The 17,378-nt window shown below is 44.9% G+C and overlaps 1 protein-coding gene across 3 annotated transcripts in view; it reads right to left on the reverse strand.

The window, feature by feature from the left end:
* Window positions 1-916: 916 nt before the first annotated feature.
* Window positions 917-17,378, reverse strand: part of Diras2 (DIRAS family GTPase 2) — a 28,003-nt gene continuing 11,541 nt past the window's right edge. Inside the window, exons 2-3 of one of the 3 annotated variants that reach the window (XM_029468655.1) lie at window positions 5,664-5,802; window positions 917-4,888 (exon numbers count right to left, since the gene is read on the reverse strand). In XM_029468655.1, the coding sequence (XP_029324515.1) occupies window positions 4,253-4,852 (600 nt within the window). In that variant the 5' untranslated portion in view covers window positions 4,853-4,888; window positions 5,664-5,802 and the 3' untranslated portion in view covers window positions 917-4,252. Of the gene's footprint in view, window positions 4,889-5,663; window positions 5,841-17,378 lie in introns of all 3 variants that reach the window. The other 2 variants (XM_029468656.1, XM_021181090.2) reach the window with 2 other exon arrangements.

Here is a 17,378-nt window from a genome sequence, read left to right on the forward strand (position 1 = left end):
GTCCATGCCTGAGGCATCAGCCCCTACTTCCACCCAGGGCCAGGAGCAACGAGGAAAATTTCCCAGGAGCCCCCCAGGGGAGCTTGTTACTGTCCAAGACAGGCTCAGAACCTGTAATTCCCCCAAGGCCATGTGGCTGCTGCTGGCAGAGCAGCAGGTCCACACCATGGCAGCCAGATCAACCCTTAAACATCTGAAGTGCAGGGCTGGACAGATGACTCACTCAGTCAGCAAAGTGCAAAGCCCCGAGTTTAGATCTGTGGACAGCCACATAAAAACCCAGACAATGCATGGGGTAGCCTGACTCTCTGTAGCTCTCTATGCCATGCCACAGTGTGTGTGTGTGGCTTGAGCAAAATATATATCTCTTAATAATCCTAATAATCTGAATATGTATATCATATGTGTGTGTGTGTGTATTCCCTAGCATTTGAAACTCATCAATTTAGATTTGAAAACATTATCTTCTGTTTTCATTCTGTTTTATATATGTGTGTGTGTGTGTGTGTGTGTGTGTGTGTGTGTGTGTGTATTTAAGAGGTCCTGAGGCAGAAGGGATAGCTGCTTGTTAATATGGATGCTATGCAAACATGAGACCCCGAATCTGAATCCAGAGCCCATAGGTTTTTTTCGTTGTTGTTGTTGTTTAAAAAGTTGAGCCTGAGTAACAGGGTGAGGGACATAGGATGATCCTTGGGGCTCTCTGGCCAGCCACACTAGTGCAATCAGCAATCCCCATGTCCTGGTGAGAGATACTGTCTCAAAACAACAGTGACGACAACAACAACAACAACAAAATAGTTGGCTCCTGAGACATGACACCTGATGTTAACCTCTGACCTCCACAGGTCCATGCGCACACACACACACACACACACACACACACAAAACAAAAATGCCCAAACTCCAGCCAGGGTGCTGTAACTGAGCTTTATTGTACTGGTTCCGTGGACTGGGGCCATCGCTGCCGCTAGAACCTTATACAAGGTGATCCTCGTAACCACAGAGTACGTCAGACACACCCAGAAATGGAACCGGAACAGCAAGGGCTGCAGTGGAAGCATGTGCCGGCGTCTCACAGGCCAATGATCACTCTGATCACAGATGCTTGAATGACACAAGGTCTTTGTGAGCCACTGAATCCCAGGAGGTGTCCTTCCTGTAGGAGTTCCATATGCCCCTTTGGCTTTGGGTGTTTCCAAACAGCTTGAGTAGGAGCGACACGTTACAAACTTGGGGTAGGGAGGAATATCACAGCGCAATTTTAAAATATTTAGTACATCTTCTTCTACAAAGAATGTTACAAAGAGTGAAACCAATATACTAGCGTATTGATATATAGAGATTTATATATGTACAATTTACTACTTTATGCTTTAAAAGTGCAGGAAGATAAATTACATAATATATATATATATAATTTTAGATCTAGTGGACAATTGGATATTGCTCTTGTGTTGGACTTGATGCATTAGATGCGTGCCCATGGCTTGTCACTGAATGGAGAGGGGACCAATGGGGATTAGGGATCTCATGGAGTCCCGTGCTTAACCCCAGAGTGCCATCTTCAAAGCAAGTTTTCAAGTTTTATAATGAGCTGAGGCTGGGTCAGAAGTTTCCAGTCCCATGTGCAATGTAGGGTATTACCAAGAGTCTCAGCGTCATGACTTGGGCTGGGACCAAAGCAAAGCTGAAAGCCACTGGCCCGATAGTACTGTGTCCTCAGCCCTTGAGTCAGAGGGAAGTTTGCCAAAGGCGATGTTAAGATAGCTACCCAATGTTTGGCTCAATCTATAGAAGGTAGTGTCAGAATGAAGCCCAAGGAGGGAGGCTTCACCAACCTCCCTCCCACCCTCTAAACTCACAGCCAGCATAGAGAGGAGCAAAGACTGTGGATGGAGCTGTAGCAAATCCTCTTGTCAATGAAGACTGAAACACTTAGGAATATGGAAGCTGACATACAGGGCTGAAAGAACCCTGATGTGCGGTCACTGGAAATAGGGAAGCATGGGGCACAATGCTTGTGTCTGAAGCACGATGACAGTCGGTAGGACAGACAGGATTTTACTGCAAAGGGATGGCCATAAATATAAATATATATATATATATATATATATATATATATGTGTGTGTGTATATATATATGTATATATATATATATATATATTCTATATGATGTGTAGATAACATGTGTCACATCATCCACAGAGCAGTGGTCTTTCCCTCGCTTTTCCCCAAATCTAAATGACAAGGTGATATGTTTTCTCTGAAAGGAGAAATGGAACAACAAATTGAAGACATTCTAGAAAATTCCATAACTCCATCTCACTGTGATAGAGAATGGCCACTGGAAACAAATGGGGAAGATAGAAGAGACTCAGAGTGGGTTTGGATGGGGCACAAGGGCTCCAAGCTCTTCTTGCTTGGTTCCTGGGTTTCCTCATTTCTCAGTGTGGCTGCTTGCCCAGGTAACCCCAAGGGTTTTGTTCTAGAGGTCTAAGGAGATGGTAAGATTGCTGAGGCATACAGTTTTCTGAGGGAACTCCCTGGCCCTCAGCACATCACCAGGGTGAGTTATGATTGGCAGAGCAGAGAGGGCCAGACTGAATTATAGAGGTCTGAAGGAAGCAAGAGTGTTTGAACACAGTGTGCTTCGGAGGCTTTGGTGGAGCAAGAAAGAGGCTGACCAAAACACCCCAGCATTGGGACCTCTGCCCGCTGGCCATGCCTGCTGGCCATGAGAGTACTGTATAGGCTCACACAGTGCTACAGCCTCCTCTACCTGTGGACTGGTTAGTGGTAAGATGGCTTAGAGAATGGTCAAGCTGGCACCCAAGACCAGCCTTCTCATTGACTATGGAAGTAAGAATTTCCAAGAATCAAAATCCAGCTGGACTCCAGGATGGCAGGCAAATTACACTAAGCCGTGGGCACTGTGCCCAGGAAAGAGAGATTAGCCCAACCTATCTGCAGCCACTGTGGCCACTGATCCCTCAAGCAGTAGCTATGATTCCTTCTGAAGAATACGGGGTGCACTCAAAAGTCCTTAGGAGAGGATTGTGTCTGGGATGCACGCTGCTCTGAGGAACTCTTAAGAGCATTTAGCAAGGAACGAGGAGAAGATTTACTACGAATTAGATGTATTTTCTAGCAATCTACTTCTGATGTAGGTAAATCGTTAAAAACACAGTGAACGACGTCTGTTTCAAAGTATTTCATTAAGGTGCAACGCATAGCATCTACATGCTCACGTCATTTAGAAAAAAATGGATGTGCTTCTGGTTATTAGATGCTCTTGGTTGGCTGGTTCCCAGCTGGGTACTCATTGAGTTATTTAAGACAGGAAAACCATCTTGGGGGAGGGGAAGAGGGAGTCTAAAAACACGCCTACTTTATTTCCTTTTATTTAAAAATCAGAGGGCTGGAAGAAGTGGCAACCCTCAAAGGTCTGAAGAAAGTTAGTTCACATTTCTAGAACCCTCAAAGTTTAGGGGAGACACACACACACACACAGGGTGGTTATTGCAATGTTTACATGATGTCACAATGTCCTGACTCAACTGAAGAAGTTCTGACACAGCATCATGCCACAAGTGGCCTTGGCATTACATATGAAGGGTATACTCCTAACAGGTTGACCCGGTGCTTACTAAGAAGGCTTTGAGAAAGAGGGGGTCAATCCCTCAGTGTGTGTCAGTAGGAATAGCATGAGTATCGCTTAGATGGGGGTTATGGTATTTTTGTCTTTAATCCCACTAAAAATCCACTCACGGGTGATGGACGGGATCCACAGGTCCATGTTGGACCAACTGGTTTCTCACCTCCTTCGACTGCCTGCCTACTCCTCCCCCAAAGACGTTAGTGACTTCTGAACTAAGCTGCCTGATGCGGGATGGTACCGGTAGCCATGGTCTAACCTGCTGTCACATGGGCTAACCTGCTGTCACATGCATCACACAGTACTCTCCTGTGTTCACAGCTCTGAGTCCCCTCATCTTCAAATGGCTAAAGCCCACTCAGGACTGGCCTCGGCTGCCTGGGATGCTAAGATGCATCCCAGGTTCTGCATCTCCTGAGGGGGGTGGGCTAGTGGGGTGTGTGGAATGCCTCTGAAGGACATTGCAGGGTGTGTCGCAGCCAAATGCAATGTTTAACACACGGGCATCAGACATGCTGCCCTGACGACAGTGGGGATTCACAGAGGGGAGGAAGAGAGAGGCCCTGAGAGCAGCAGCTCCTGCACAAAGGCCTCTCACATGACCACGCACTTGCCCTTGAGCTTCTCCTTCCTCTTCTGCTGCTTGCTCTTCTTGCCGTCGATCTGGAGGCTCACGGTCCTGCGCTTCTCCAGGTTGAGGAGTTCCTGAAAGAGTTCCTTCACGTTGTGGTTGAGCTTGGCGGACGTCTCCATGAAGGCGCACTTCCACGTGCGGGCTAGGGCCTCTGCCTCGCTGCTCTGGACCTCGCGGTTGGGGCTCTCATCACACTTGTTACCCACCAGCATGATGGGGATGCTCTCCACATCCCCCTTGATCTCGCAGATCTGCTCATAGATGGGCTTGAGTTCCTCCAGGGACTGCCGGCTGGTGATGGAGTAGACCAGGATGAAGGCGTGGCCTTTGGAGATGGACAGCCGCTGCATGGCCGGAAACTGGTGGCTCCCGGTGGTGTCGGTGATCTGCAGCGTGCATATGCTCTTGTCACAGCTGATCACCTGCCGGTAGGTGTCTTCCACAGTCGGGATGTAGCTCTCCCTGAAGGTCCCTTTCACAAACCTCAAAACGAGGGAGCTCTTGCCAACACCACCTGCCCCAAACACCGCCACCCGGTAGTCGTTGCTCTGTTCCGGCATGTTGCTTCAGAACTCCAGCTACTGACCAGGAGATACCTAGCAGAGGAAGCAGACGTTGGGAGAGTTAATTTGAAAACCCCCAAAGCACAGATTTTGCCTTTTTTTGAAAAACAAAACCAAAAACAAACAAACAAAAAACCGAAGTGATTAAGTTTGTGTTCACTATCTCCACCTAAAAAAAATTCGCAATTACATTTAGCCACTTCCACAGTTCAAAACCCAAATTCTCTTGACTAGTCCTCAGTTTCCCCTAAAGCAGTAGGTCTACTTTGTAGCTAACTGAAGGGAGGGAGGGAGGGTAGAAGGAAGGAGGGAGAGAGAGATGAAAAAAAAAAGAAAGGAAACAAGAAAGAGAGAGAAAGAAAGAAAATGAGAGAGAGAAAGAGAGAGGTGAGCGTGCGCCAGTTGATGGGTCCGCACTCATATGTATATACGTAAAATAAATTGAATTCAAGAGATTGAAAAAAAATGGGAGCATGAAGTTGGAAACAGAAGTGGAGCAGCATTCAGGGGACTTGGAGTGTGGGGGGGATACATAACTGTAATACATTGTATACACGTATGGAGTTCTCAAATAATAGATTTAAATTATAAAGAAGTGATTGGTGAGTGAAAGAGGAAGATACCCAATGTCTAACTTTGGCCATCCTGTGAATGCACACATATGTGCATGCATACTCTAACATACATGTGCACATGTATGTACACAGTGCATACATTACACAGACACACACACATTCATCTCACACAGACAGACAGACAGACAGACAGACAGACAGACAGACACACACACACACACACACACACACACCTGGTTTGCTTTCTTTTTAAATTCTGAGAGGAATAAATAAGCAAAGTGAGGCTCCCAGCGTGCGGCGTTGAATGTTTCTGCTCCCAGGACACAGCGTTGAGTACACTGAATGTTTCCCTCTGTCCACGAAATCTTCTACCTTTTCAAGAAGTTGGTATCATTATCATTGTGACCACACTGGAAACAAGGGACAAAGAATCCTATGTCCCCAACATCATATACCATGGAGAGACATCATGGCCACCCACAGGCTGCCACAAGGCAGGCCTTGGCCACCTCGTCTTGGGTGTCAGCCAACGCATAGTGTAGACTGTGTCTTCTGGGTAAGAGGACTGAAGGTACGTATTAATTGTTACTAAGATTGAATCCAGCCAGATCTTTGCTCCTGGCAAGCATTACCCACGACCATAAAAGATGTGTAAATATATTTTCTCTGGAGCTAGAGAAACGGCTTGGTAATCAAAAGCATATTCTGTCCCTGCAGAGGACCCAGGCGTGGTTCTCAGCACCCATGTCAATTCCCCGTAACTCCAACTCCAGGGGATCTGGTACCCATCACAGGCGCATACCCACACCCAGACATACATGCATCCTCAATAGTGCATAATGAAAAATAAAATAGTTTAAATGTACACTCTTCATTTACAAACCGTCAAATACCTTTCCTCTGTACCTTCTTAGACAAAGAAAGGCACTCCTTTCACAAAACCAGGGGAAACTAAGCCACACCCACATTTTAAAACTAAAATTGACATGAGATGCGAGCGTGTGAAACATGGCGCCTATTGTTTTTTTGGTTTTTTTTTTGCAGGCAAACAGCGTGCTAACACTTCACTTTCTTAGTTTTTGAATCACTGTGGAACAATAGCAAACATGGCTGACCAAAATAATTTTCAGAGTCCAGTAAAAAGCTATCAGCTGTAAGTAAATAGAGGCAGGAAATGGATTTGTGCCAGGGAACATGAATCCTGGGCTTTTTAATGATCTTCTGACTATGTCCTCCACATTTGCTTATGTAGTGAGTCAACTAAGTTTTCTGTGTTCTGGAATGTGCTAGATAACGCCAAACAACTTGTGTTGGTTTGAATCTGCTTGGCCCAGGGAGTGACACTATTAGGAGGAGCAGCTTTGTTGGAAGAAGTATATCACTGTGAGCATGGGTCTTAAGACCTCGCCCTATCTCCCTGGAAGTCAATCTTCTCCTAGCTGCCTTCAGATGAAGATGTAGAACTCTCAGCTCCTCCAGCCCCATACCCACCTGAATGCTGCCATGCTCCCACTTGATGATAATGGACTGAACCTGTGAACCTGTAAGCCAGCCCCAATGAAATGTTGTCCTTTTAAGAGTTGCCTTGGTCATGGTGTCTGTTCACAAGCAATGAAACCCTAAACTAAGACACAACTGATTCGATTAAGTTGTCAGTTTTTATGGAATATACTGTGGCTTACCAAACGACTAACTAAACATCAGTACTAAAATAGAACCTTAATAAATGGAAGTCTGCTCAGGAGTTTGGTTAATTCTATTAGATGTTTATGAGATAATTAAAACCAATCTAGGCATGCAGCATTATGACAAATTGTCCTGAAATTTAGATTTCAAAACAAAATCAGGGGCATCTGGAATCTGATTTGAAATGTCCCTTTCCAGCCTCAGTGTGGGAGGCCCTCACTGTTGGGAGGGTTATACTCTCATGCACTCTTGGCTACTGTTATTAATACATAGCTCCAGCTTGAATGGAAGGACCCAACTATACAGTAACATGTCTTTAACTCTGGACTTCAGTGTTGCCTCCAGAGCTCTTGGTCCTCACCACAAGAGTTTGAAGAATTTGCTGGCACATGGGGCCTTATGTTGAACTCTCTTCATAATTCAACCGCCCCAAGAAGCAATACTAAATAAACATACTAGTGTCCATGGCTACCAGCGTTTATCTGTCTAAAGAAATATCTACTTTGTTTTGGCTAGAGTCCAGGTTGGTGAGAGTCCAAGAAGCTACTGTGCCTGCAAGTACCTGAGACAGCGTGTACTCAAAGGGTGGGAAGTGAAGCTCAATAGGAGAGAGGTGGGCATAGCCTCATGTTCAATTTCATGTCCATAAAATACTCCCATAGACCTTGCAAATTCGGTGTTTACGCAAAAGAAGCCTAGAGCAGTCTAGGGCCCCAAAACACAAGAATTATCCAGTATGGCCCACACATCGTATGCTATTACACAATTACAGATGGCAAGAGGATCCACTGGGGCATAGGACTCTGTCTGGAGCCCAGGGAACATCTCATGGATGACTGGGGTTGGCCAGATGGCAAATGGATGAAAGGCTTGTTGGTCCCAAGGCAGGGCCATATGGAAAGCAGGAAATGTGAGAAAAACAGGACATTTGTGTCCTTTGGCATCTGGGGGGGGGTTGGTGTGAAGAACTGTGTGAATTCTAGCAAGGTGAAAGTGGAGGCAGGGAGGGCGCAGGTAGGCCACAGATTTGTGGTGGAACTGAAAAAAAAAATAGAGAATCCAAAGGACAAAGACAAAGGTCCCTCAAATTGGTTCATTTCACATGCAAGTAATTGATTCCTCTTTAGCTAAGATAGCAACACAAATAGGTCAAATGACTCAAATCAGAAGTAAATGGGAGGCAGTATGACTGGCCTTACAAAAATAAAGACTGAGGAATATGAAGGGCTCCTGGTCTTCCATGTGACAACAGCGCAGATAATATAAAGGAAGAAAATGAAAGTTGGCTAAATGGACTCAAAAAAATACAAATAAAAACCATGAGGGTCCTTCAAGGTATTAAACCAGTAGCCAGAAGCTACCTACAAAAAACCCTAAAAAAAACAAAGAAACAAAAAAATAGGTCTAGTCAGCTTTAGCAGTGAATTCCACAAACCCTTAAAAACCAAACGGTATCAATTCTTCATAAACTTTTACCCAGGAAAGTTAAAGAAGAAACACTATTCCTTGTTCTTTCTTGAGATCTACATTATATTACTTTGATAATAAAGCCAGACATATATCCCAAGAAAACTATATACCAGGATCTCTTGATGATAGATAGAAAAATTCTCAACCAAATACTAGGGACATGAAACCCTTGACATATAAAGAGATTGTATGCCAAGTCAAATGGATTTATACCAAAATGACATGTTACTTCATACTTGAAAATTAAATGACATAATGGGACCTGGCTTAGCAGGGAAAGGAGACTGCTCTTAAACCTGATGGCCTGTTCAATCCCTGGGATCTACATGGTAGAAGGACAGACCTGATGCCTGACAGGGATTACCACCACGTATGTGTCACAGTAAGCATAGCACACACACACACACACACACACACGTGTGCACACACACACACACACACACGCATGCACACACACTCAAACATACACACACATATCAGTAATAAAGGGAAAATTCCTTAGACAAAGGGTGCATTGTGAAAATCTCAGTGTGGATGGTATTAAGGGTAGAGACTAAATGTGCCTCCCTCAGAATGGGAGAAAGACAAGGTACTGGCTCTGACCTTCCCAGCTTGCATTCGGCAAAGGAAATTCAGGTGCAAACACAAAGCAAAAGCCTGTGTCAGATTCGTGCCCATCTTCTAAGGAGCTATGTGCTAAAGGGAACCTTTAAGAAGTAGGGTCTAGTGAAAAGCTCGGGGGAGGCTGAGGGTCTGTGATCTGTTCCACCTTTCTCTTTTGCTCTGACGCACACTCCTACCATGAAACATCACCCAGGCTCAAAGCAGGGCTTTATCAACCAGTCGTTGGAGGGACCTCCTAAAACTTGTGAACCAAAACAACATTTTTTTCCCTTCCTACGTTGATAGCCTCTGGTGTTTGTTACAGTGCTGACAGGGGAAGAGAGTTTCTCTGTGGTTGCCCTGGGATGAGGTGAGAAGAAACTGAGGGCTGAGAGGTGGATGGTCGGGTATGGGTAAATCCTCTACCATTGATGATGGTGATGGGGCCAGAAGCAGCAAATCATAAGTTTTAATTATTTTAATTGGGTGAATTATCTCTCTGTAAAGTTGTTACTTAAGAAAACCGCTGATGGAAGCAGTAATCATCTATATGTAACACTGGCTCCTAGACCCAAAGGAACGGAAATGAGCCCTTTGTGATAATAACACATGAAATACAACAGGTTAGATGGTGTTCCTAATAGATAATGGGACTGGCCTTCCCACTCACAACAGAAGAGCCCGCTGTGAGAAGCCACATGCAGAGTAAATGCATTCCTAGGGTAAGCAGAAGAGCTAGAGAGAATGCGCAGACCACAGCCTGATTAAAACTGACAGTTGCCTGCTGGGGACTAGGAAAGTGGAACATCTTGACATGGGGGGGGGGGGGGGAGGGGGGGGGGAAGGGGGGGGGGGTGGAACTGACGCTAAGGCTGTGCCATTACATAAGGTGGTTATCTAGATCATTCCCAATAACATTTTTATACACTTAGAATTAGCATAGAATTGAAATCCAAAGTTTTTGGTTTTTTGTTTTTTTGGTTTTTGTTTTGGTTTTTGTTTGTTTGTTTGTTTGTTTTTTAGAGACAGGGTTTCTCTGTGTATCCCTGGTTGCCCTGGAATTCACTTTGTAGACCAGGCTGGCCTCGAACTCACAAATCCGCCTGCCTGAAATCCGAAGTTTTAAAGCAATTCATAAAATTCTAGGGAATCCAGAAGGCTCTGTCATCTGACTCTCAGGCTGAAGGCTGGCTGTGCTATCAAACACAAAGAGCAAAGGTTTGACTTTGGAAAACTGGGAGTTAAGTGGAGACATAGTGAGTCTCACTCAAGAGATGCGCTGGTGGAAGTGGCAGGGGGAGTTGGGGAATGAGGATGGACGCCACGGCAGGAAGCACCAGAGTAGTGAGTATGAGACAGTTATAGACCAGACAAGGAAGAGAAACGAGGAAGGTAGAGCTCTCGTTAAAGAAATATAGCAACTAAGGAACAAGATAGGAGAGGACAGAGTCTTACAGGGCTTAGAGGAGTGGGAAATACTGTGTACATTCAGTGTTGGATAAACCATCTGGAAGGGTCCAGGAAGCCCCAGAGTCCAGTGCATGTGGCAGGGTTGTCTTTATTCAGAGAAAGGACCAGAGGCAGGGAGGGATGATAGATGGATAGACAGATAGACAGACAGATAGAAAATAGATTGATGAAAAATAGATAGATAGATAGATAGATAGATAGATAGATAGATAGATAGATAGATAGATAGATGATAGACAAACAGATAGAAGGCAAATTGATGATAGATAGATAGATAGATAGATAGATAGATAGATAGATAGATAGATAGATAGATAGATAGATAGAAGATAGATGATAGGTAGAATTAGATAGATCCCAGTATTTAAATCCTCTAAAGCTATTTGCCATTTGTTCTAAACCTTGAAGTTAGCATTCCATTCTTTGTCTTTGGGTTTCTTCCAGCCCCTGTCTATGGACAGCACGGACAGGATTTCAAACAGGAGTAGACAACAGGACAGACCATCTGTGCAGGAAAGGACACTGTTCCCATCACACTTTGCTGACTGAGGATTCATTGGTTGTTTGCAACATTTGGAATTATTTGGATTTTTCCCCCTAAATTGTTCTCAGTTCCCAACTTCTTTTCATTCAATTTGTCTGCTGCCTTGAACACACTGCATGTTTGGGGTATGGACGTGACTGGTAAATTATTTCCAATGGAGTTGTGGCTCCATTGTGTGATTTTAGCATCCCTCAAGTTTTAATCCCAGAGGGGAAGATTTGAGGGGGTAAAACTCATTCTACCATTAGTGTTTACAGATGGAAACTTGGGAAAATGTGAAAACAAGGTGGGTCCTTACAACTGAACCTGGTGGCGTTATAAGGACAGAAACCATGTCACATGTGCATATATGCTATGCCCCACACCACCTCTGGATGCCACCATCAAGAAAGCTATTGCCAGATGTACCTCTCCACCATGCACCTCAAGACCCATGGGCTAAAGAAAGTAGCCTGCCTTAGGGACTTCATTATTGTAACATAATTTTGGTTAATATGGGTGGTATTTCAATGGCTATTCTCAAGTCCTCTCACCTGATTGAATGCTCACCTCCTGAGGACTGACTCCTGTCTACAAAGATTACACAGCAGGCCCTCATGGTGTCTATATCCTCAGATTTAACCAACCTCAGATCAAAGATGTCAAGAAAAAGATTGTCTATATTTAATATACATAGTATACATATTCATTCATTTGTTTCTCTTCTCTGATCAACACAGTGTAACATGATTGACATTATATTGAGCATACAGTTGAAAGTCTATAGAAAGGTATGTGGCTGTCCTAAGCAAACACTCTACATTTTAGATGAGGGACCTGAGTACCCTAGGATACTTGCATTCTGGGGAGAGGTGTTTTCTGGGACGCAAGGATATCAAGGATGGGGAGTCGAAATGAAAAAGCCTGAGGAATTCAGCATTTGAAAACATGCAATATCTTGGATTCCTTTCCTGCATCCCCAGCCTGAGCTCAGAGGTTCTCATGTCTCCTGCAGGGTGCAGACGCCACCCTTGAGAAGTGTTCACCTTGCTCTTCCATGGCACTTGCCCTCAGTATAACACTTTATATTGTAACAGTATCCCCTTTCTAGTTAGGCAGGGTCTCACTATGTAGCCTTTCCAGACCCTTGTCTGGAAATGTAGCTGGCCTGAGAAACACTATGCAAACCAGGCTGGCCTCAAATGCACAGAGATCTGCTTGCCTCTGCCTCCTGAGTACCAGAACTAAAGGCATCCTATGCTGAGTTTGTTGTTTCCTTTAAATGTTTCCAAAATGTTCACTCTTGAGAACTATTCATAAAAGGTAAGTAAACAGTGGCTATGACTGATATTACAACATGGAAAAGGGGTGGTTTCACAGGAAATTTAAAAACACATCTATGAATTTTCCAAGTAAGCCATTCTTTGTTATATTAGAATATGGACAGAGGATCTTGTGCAGCCCAGGCTGGCCTCAAACTCAGCCCTCCAAATGCTGGGATTTTTGGAGCTACTCCCAGAAAAGTGGTACACCACACCTACCTGACCCCATATTATACTTTCATACATAGATACATACATATGCTAGTGCCACACTGCTTTGAATTTTGTAACTTTGGGGTAACTTTGTGAATGGTAGTATGAGGCCTCCAAGTTTATTCTCTGTTTTTGAGGTTGTTTTGAACCACTTAAGACTCCTCACCATCCCACATAAGTAGATAAGTTAGGTTTCATTCAACCTTTGCCCAGCAAAGGATTTTCATTGAGAAAGTGAAGGGGGAATCCAGAGAAGAGGGCCAATGTACAGTCTCAGAAGGATTTGGACCCTCAGTATAGAAAGAACATCTACAACTGAAAAGGCAAAAGATGAGCAGACAGAGCACCAACAAGGAATCTCCACAGACATTTCTCTAAAGTGCACCCGCTTTAGAGGTTCTGACGCCAGCCATTAGACATGGAAACCCAAAGTCCAGTGAGGGATTGCTTTATACTCACTCAAGATAACTGTTCAAAACAAAATGAAATCATAGACGAGGGCCAAAGAGATGGCTCAGCACTTAAGAGTCTGTGCTGCTCTTCCAAAGAACATAAATTCAGTTCCTTGTGTCTGAGTTAGATAGCTCAAAGTAGCCTTAACATCCCATCCCCCCCCATGGGTACCCACACTCACACTCACACACACACACATACACACTCAAACACTCACATTCAGAGAGAGAGAGAGAGAGAGAGAGAGAGAGATCATTTTAAAACAGGATAGTAACAAATGATAGCAATGATGTAGAGAAGCAGGAATGCTTTCCTATGATGGCAGAGGTAAACTATGGCGCCACCTCTTTGGAGAGAGCTAAATACAGAATTACTAGATGATTCAGCAACTCTGCTTCCCAGAACATGGGCCACCAGCAGATTGCTGGCCCTCAGGAACTCACAGCCACCATTATTCACAAGAGCGGGGAGCCCTTCAAATCCCACAGGCAAATGAAGGGATAAGCAAAATGGAATATATGCAGGAGAAGATGCATCTTTCAGCCTGGGTCGGGGTTGGGGGAAAAATTCCAACATCACACACCAACCTAGAAGACAGTGTGAGTAAGATGAACTAAGCTAGTTGCCAAAAGATGCTGAAGCTGAGGGAATGGCCCACTGGAGCATTCCCAAGACACACTTTAAAAAAAATTCCAGATATGATGGCTGACCCCCCAGCACTGGGGAAATGGGAATAGAAGAGACATGGGGTTTGCTAACCAGCCAGCCTGGCCTAATTGAAGAGTTCCAGACTAGGAGACCCAGTGTCAAAACATGAGGTAGATGGTGTCTTCAGTACATGCACACTCCCATGTGCCTGCACACACACCAACATGAAAAACATAAACACGGAGCCTGGGGGCTCATCTGTGAGGATGTACGCCATGTTCAAAATCACAGAGGCAGAACACTGAACTGGGCTGTGGGGTTAATGGGAGCTGTTGAATGAGTGGAATTTAGGACCTGCAGGGTGGAATGGGGGTTTGTGTGGGATCTGTGTGTTGGCAACATGGCTGTACTGATGTAATCAGACTGTGCACTTGGAAACGGTTAATGTGGCAGATTTTATGTTGTGAAGATTCTCCCACAGTAAGAATATAGAAGACCACATACAAAAGGTTTTTTTTTTCTAATCCTTTAGCAAGAAATGTCAGTTAAGTGTTGCTATTAGCCACGCAGACACTCTTTCTCTGCTGTCTGTACTACACGGTATAAACAGCAAAGATCTAATCTGGTCTGACAGCCGCTTCCCCAATCTAATTTCTCCAGAAGACCAATGAAAATGCACACCTCTCTTGCAGCTCTAATTTTATATTGGGTTAATGATGGTGAGGAGTGGGGACTGTTGGGCCCAGCACTTTGAGCCAAGCCAGCTCACGCTTTTAAGCATTGTAGCCACCAGCTAGTGGGAGCTAGCACATCTGGGCTTTGTCAAACCAGGCAGTACTGGATTTGAAGGCTTTTGATTTGGACAGCTCACACATGATTCTGACCTTGATCACATGTTAAAATGATAACCCTCCATCCTTATTTTTATACCTATATTATTTAAACCAATACCACCTCTGTATTTTTAAATATTTATTTATTTATTGTGCATGCTGAGGGAGAGAGCTGTGGTGTTCATGTGGGGATTGGAAGACAACTTTTGGGAGTCAGTTCTCTCCTTCACTCTATGGGCCCTTGGGATGGGACTTAGGTCATCGGGTTTGGCAGGAAGTACCTTTAATCTCTGAGCCATCTTGCTTACTCCTGTCTTTTAAATTGTTTAAATGAGGTTACAGAAAGAATGTGGTAGCTTACATCTGTGATTCTGGTACTAAGGAGGTAAAGGTAGGACATTCAGGAGTTCAAAGCCAATCTGTGTTGTATCATCTGTCTCAAAAAAAATGAAATAGACAAAAAATACATGTATAAATCCTCTGCAGGGCTGGTACAAGGCATCTATAGATCTGTCTGCATTGTTCTCTTAAGCAACTTGAAGAGCAAAATGCCCCCATGGATCCTCAAGTTTGTAAGCACAGGTAAGGGCGACTGTGCAGTTGAGAATCCTTCCTCCCCAGTTTCTTGTTAGGACACCATTCCACCTTGTGTAAGAACACTGGCAGAGAAGGTCCTTGGAGCTTGCAGGAAGAAAGCAAAAGGAAGAAGAGGAGGAAAGGAAGGGAGGAAGGAAAGAGAAAGAGAGATGGGGGATATAATGAATAAACATCTCCCTTCTGGTTCAATGAGATTGTTCAGCAGATAAGATTCCCACTGTCAAGTACTAAGAGCTGAGTTTTATTCTTTAACCCTACATGGTAGGAGAGAGCCAAGACCCCAAAATTGGTGCTCTGACTTGTGCATGCACAAGAGTGCAAACACAATAGATAGATAAATAAACAATTTTCAATAAATAAACAAATAACCACAATGACAGATTTAAACTCTATTGGCACAATTAAAAATTTGAAAATCCAAATGTTAAAAAACACTTCCAAATGGAAGGTTTCCATCAGTGTGGGGCCACACGGTTAAGATATGTCAATGCAATGCATCCCGTTCCATTTTAAGAACTTGCAGTAAGACTAGGTAAGCAGGATGTTTGAGCAATGTTCCAAGAGAGAACTCTATGGTGGGGATGGGAGCTGTCCAGCACAGAACAGCAGACACAGACATTGGCACTACAGGCTCTGAATACAAGGAGGAGCCCTCCCATGGTTACCGCACACAAGGTCAGTGTGGTGGTTCGAATGAAAATGCGCCCCTCCCCCATAGGCCCATAGGGAGCGGCAGTATTAGGGAGGTATGGCCTTGTTGGAGTGGGTGTGGCCTTGTTGGAGGAAGTGGTCGCTGGAGGCGGGCTTTGAGTCTTAGATGCTCAAGCCACGCCCAGTATGGCAACCTCTTCCTGCTTCTGGCAGGATCCAGAGGTAGAATTCTCTGCTCCTCTCCAGCACCATGTCGTCCCCACCCCACTCCCCACCTCCTGCCCTGTGATAACAATGGACTAAACCTCTGAACTGTCGTAAGCCAGCCCCAGTGAAATATTTTCCTTTATAGGAGTCTCTGTGACCAGGCATCTCTTCACAGTGATAAAACCCTAACTAAGACAGCCAGCAAAGTCACAAACAGGAACAGACAGGTCCTATGGAAACTTGGGGGAGTGGGCCAGCCACCAGGTCTTAATGTGAACAGAAAGGGAAACCACAAGGTTGACACAGGGAAGCCATAGTGGTTCACTTAAACTGAAACAACAAACATAAAGACCCTCCAGGTGCAGGGCAAGCCTGGCGTCAGATCCCCACCCCCACCCGCACCCCCACCCCCACCCCCACCGGCCATAAGATGCCAGCAATCCCAGTCCATTCTTAGAACAGCTCCACCAGGCTGGGGAAGGAAAGAGAGAAGAGCTCTGTGTGCTTGGCCAGAGCTGTGTGTCTGCCCTGGTTGCTCACAGCTACTCCACCACCACACAGGTGGCATGTCTTCACTTGACTTTGATGTCACCCCTATGCCAGCAGCCACAGACCTCACGACCTGTGGCCAGGACCTTCCCCCTAGGCGGCAAAGGCGTGGATGGCTTGACTCCTCTCCGAGCAAAGCCGAGCTTCCCACACAGCCACTCCCGACTCCCCTGCAGCATCCTCTACCACTCAGCTCTTTTCAACAGGATCCTCCCAGTTCCTTGCTATGAGCAACCTGGAGTCTTCCTTATATCCACAAGCCTCCCATCTACCCCATTAGCAACACCTTCAGGAGATACTCAGACACACCCATAGGTCACTCTCCACTGCTGCTACCGGCTCTGCGAGCACTCAGATCTGGTACCAAGCATTTAGAAGCTGTTGCCCAGATGGCCAGTTTCATGTGGCTCTTGGGCTCCAGAACATTCATTATGCTACACTCTTTAACCAACCCCTGTGGTGTCGTCTTGAAAGTACAAGCTGATGATTTGCCTTACACGACACACACATACACACACACCACACACAGGTACACACTATATACACAACACACACATACACATAACACATATACAAATACACTACACATATACACCACACACACATACATACCACACACATGCGCACCACACACACACACACAACAAATATACACCACACACACAGATACACACACACACACACTATGCACACCACACACACATACACCACACACACATACAC

The sequence above is a fragment of the Mus caroli genome, chromosome 13, assembly GCF_900094665.2.
Source record: "Mus caroli chromosome 13, CAROLI_EIJ_v1.1, whole genome shotgun sequence".
In the NCBI taxonomy this organism is placed as follows: Eukaryota; Metazoa; Chordata; class Mammalia; order Rodentia; family Muridae; genus Mus; species Mus caroli.